This window comes from Dendrobium catenatum, unplaced genomic scaffold (genome assembly GCF_001605985.2).
Source record: "Dendrobium catenatum unplaced genomic scaffold, ASM160598v2 fragScaff_scaffold_938, whole genome shotgun sequence".
Classification (NCBI taxonomy): domain Eukaryota; kingdom Viridiplantae; phylum Streptophyta; class Magnoliopsida; order Asparagales; family Orchidaceae; genus Dendrobium; species Dendrobium catenatum.
In genome coordinates, this window is record NW_021319400.1 from 123,202 (window position 1) to 124,625 (window position 1,424).

Below are 1,424 nucleotides of genomic sequence, written 5' to 3' on the forward strand. Positions count from 1 at the left end.
TTCGAAAAATGCAAAGGGTCTGCCTCTCAAAACTCACCCATTTTTTTTGCTACCCACAAATCACACAATGCCACGGCTGCCCCTATTTGCAATCATCGCAAATTCTGCTGTGGCAAGCCCGTGATTTTGTGGATAATCTTGCACAATACTGGGAACAACGAGTCTCAGCTCCTTCCGGCCTATAAATAACACGGAGGTTTAGGGCTTAGAAAGCACAGTCCAGATCCGATCGAAATCGAGCTAGAGGAGAAGGGCGAGTGATAACAAAGCAAGCAATGGCGGGAATAATCCACAAGATCGGGGAGAAGCTCCACGGCGGCGATCAGCACAAGGAGCATGAGAAACACAACGCTGAGGCGCAGCACCACTCTGGCGAAGAGCATCACAAAGAAGGGGAGCAGCACAAGGAGGGAATCGTGGAGAAGATCAAGGACAAGATCCATGGCGGTGAGAAGGAGGACAAGATCCATGGCGGCGAGAAGGAGAAGAAGGAAAAGAAGGGTGATAAGAAGGACAAAAAGAAGAAAAAGGACAAGAAGGAGGGCGAGCACCACGGTCATGGTAGCAGCAGCAGCGACAGCGATTAGATCCCCCAAAATATCATCCCTAATCTGCGTTCTTTGTTGCTTCTGCGAGGTTAGGTTGTTTGATTTTTTTTTATTTTGTTCATTTTGTTTGGAGATTTGCGTCTTGCTTTGTAGTTTTTGTTCTGATGAGAATTTTTTTTTTTTTTTTTTCTTTTGCAGGAACAGAGAAGGATTAGGGCATGGATTGGGGAGTGCTTATATGTGATGTGTGTTTGCTTATAGAAGCTCTGTTATGGTGCTGATGAATGACTATGTAATAAAGTACTTGGTATTATCTTTACTATGAACTTCTGATCATCTACCCTATAAGAAAGATCTTAATGACTTCATATTTTAATCTCAAATTTTGTTCAAATGCATATGGTTCCACGGCTGGCCAAATTTTTTTATCTCCAGTACATCGAGAATCTCAAAATTTGGCCGTTTCTAACTGGTTGGATGTAGCTAATAATAGTTGCTATAAACAGAACACAATTTGTTGATTTGGCGACAAATTTGATCAATATTCTAATCAAAGTTTTGACTAATGTTTTATTTATTTTGAGATGAAGATGATAATTAGAAAATCAAATACATTTTATATTATCACACAAAAGTAAACCTAATTTTCCTTTTTAGAATTCGATATCACATAGGAAAATCCTACTTTTCAACAGAGCAGTATCCAAGATTTGTTTGGAGTGAAACAAAAGTTTAACATGTCTAGTTCTCGCTTTCTCTTTCTTAGCAAACAAAAACAAGAGATATTACTAATCCTTAATCACAAATTTTATATCTTCTTGCAGTTAATCCATGAAATTGTACGCAACACAGTGTTTGCAATAGATTTCAAGATAA

The 1,424-nt window shown here is 39.0% G+C and overlaps 1 protein-coding gene across 2 annotated transcripts; it reads left to right on the plus strand.

The window, feature by feature from the left end:
• Positions 1 to 200: 200 nt before the first annotated feature.
• Positions 201 to 931, plus strand: LOC110102734 (dehydrin HIRD11). 2 transcript variants are annotated; one of them, XR_002303878.2, is made up of 2 exons: positions 201 to 641; positions 747 to 931. XR_002303878.2 is itself a non-coding variant. In XM_020831227.2 (2 exons), the coding sequence occupies exon 1, from the start codon at positions 276 to 278 to the stop codon at positions 585 to 587; it is 312 nt and encodes a 103-aa protein (XP_020686886.2). In that variant the 5' UTR covers positions 201 to 275; the 3' UTR covers positions 588 to 636; positions 747 to 931. The 2 variants fall into 2 exon arrangements, 1 of the variants encoding a protein (XP_020686886.2); XM_020831227.2 differs by having other exon boundaries at positions 201 to 636.
• Positions 932 to 1,424: the final 493 nt, after the last annotated feature.